Source organism: Amphimedon queenslandica, unplaced genomic scaffold (genome assembly GCF_000090795.2).
Source record: "Amphimedon queenslandica unplaced genomic scaffold, v1.1 AMPQUscaffold_12170, whole genome shotgun sequence".
Lineage (NCBI taxonomy): Eukaryota > Metazoa > Porifera > Demospongiae > Haplosclerida > Niphatidae > Amphimedon > Amphimedon queenslandica.
The window spans coordinates 14,637-16,165 of NW_003547591.1; the positions used below are offsets into that span (position 1 = coordinate 14,637).

Consider the following 1,529-nt stretch of genomic DNA (forward strand, 5'->3'; position numbering starts at 1 on the left):
TATGAATGAATATCGTTATTGTAAGCATATTCATTGAAAATAGTCTTAGTGCCCAGGGTCTATTTACAAAATATGTTGTGTATATAAACCTTTGTTGGGTGTCCTCGGATGAAATGTAGCTCTTGGGCTGCATGTATATCACATCCTTGGACACCTCCCTCAGGTATATGGACCTGTTTAGTATGATACTATACAAGATGATTTATTGACGGGAGTAATATTTGATGAACTTGCCTGTGGAAAGAAATTAGCGGATTATATATAGGAGATTTTGTGCTATGTGCCATTGAGCATGCTCTGTTCTATTCCCTACTAGTTCTTTATTGCAGTCCCGATTATGTCAGATCTGATGGCAGAAGCTGCTCGCTAGGGCTACTAATTCTCTATTCACAAAGAACTTCTCCAAAAAAACCACACACTTTACTGAGCATGCTCAATACAAAATTAATAACTATTAATAAACATGGACACTTATTAATATTCAATTCCCAACATGCTCAGATTGAAATAAAATTGTGGATTTTTATTGGCGATTTTCTTTATAGAACTGCCAATATCAATTCCACACCAATAAATCATCTTGTACAGTATATAATAATACATATACATATTTTGTGTGCATGCAGATATTAGCAAGTTAAAGTTTGTTTTACAAGTCTTGAGGCATTACAAGTTTCCTGAAGCAAGATGGTTTGACTTTGGATTGAATCTAGATCTACCTTATCACACACTGAAAGCTATTGAGTCAGCTAATAAAGGAGATCCTTCAAATTGCCTAATGGAGTGTCTAGCCAAGTGGTTGACTGAAGGCCCTGATTGTACTCTCGTATGGCAGACACTGGCTAATGCACTCCGTGCAATGAATCTGTTATCTGTTTGTAAAAATATTTTCAAAACAAGTATGTTATTGTTATGTATACAATGTACTTTGTTTATATTTTATTATTAGTGGCAGATCCTGCTAGTGAGATATTACAGTGTTATATTGATAGACTAGCTCAAGTTGTTCTTACTGAAGAATCAATTGATCTCTTACATACAGAGGGATTGATATCTAAGGATACATTAACAGAAATGAAGAGTTGTGGTTGTTCATTGGTAGGAGATCCAATGTTACTAATATTGAATGCTGTAGCTGAAGATCATAGCAAGTTATGTACTCTGACAAGCATTCTAATGAAATCAAAGGAAGCAGTGTCTTTAGCTAGTAATATAATAATGGAATATGGTAAATGAACAGTTTTATTACTTATTATAATCTAATACAATAGGAAAGTCATTTCCTTCAGCATTAACAGTGATGCCAAGTTGTCAACAAGCAAGTACTTCAATATCTTCAAGTAATGATATAATATAACATATATATTCACTATTATAAAGATATAGGATCTGGACAATTAAAAGATAGTAGTAGTGAGACTCGAGTAACTACCAATACTGATGCTACTACACAAGGTTAGTAACATCAATTATACCCAATTCAATGTCATTTCACTGTATTGTAGGTGTAGCAGAGGTCATAGTTCATC

At 33.7% G+C, this 1,529-nt stretch overlaps 1 protein-coding gene and 1 long non-coding RNA gene across 2 annotated transcripts in view; both read left to right on the forward strand.

The window, feature by feature from the left end:
- LOC109588310 (uncharacterized) overlaps positions 1–1,236 on the forward strand; it is a 2,636-nt gene extending 1,400 nt beyond the window's left edge. Inside the window, exons 2-3 of the mRNA XM_020004480.1 lie at positions 627–899; positions 950–1,236. Of these exons, the coding sequence (XP_019860039.1) occupies positions 627–899; positions 950–1,236 (560 nt within the window). The remainder of the gene's footprint in view (positions 1–626; positions 900–949) is intronic.
- Positions 1,237–1,270: 34 nt separating this feature from the next.
- Positions 1,271–1,529, forward strand: LOC109588311 (uncharacterized). The gene is made up of 3 exons (XR_002188070.1): positions 1,271–1,340; positions 1,381–1,455; positions 1,506–1,529. It is a non-coding gene; the product is annotated as an uncharacterized LOC109588311 (long non-coding RNA).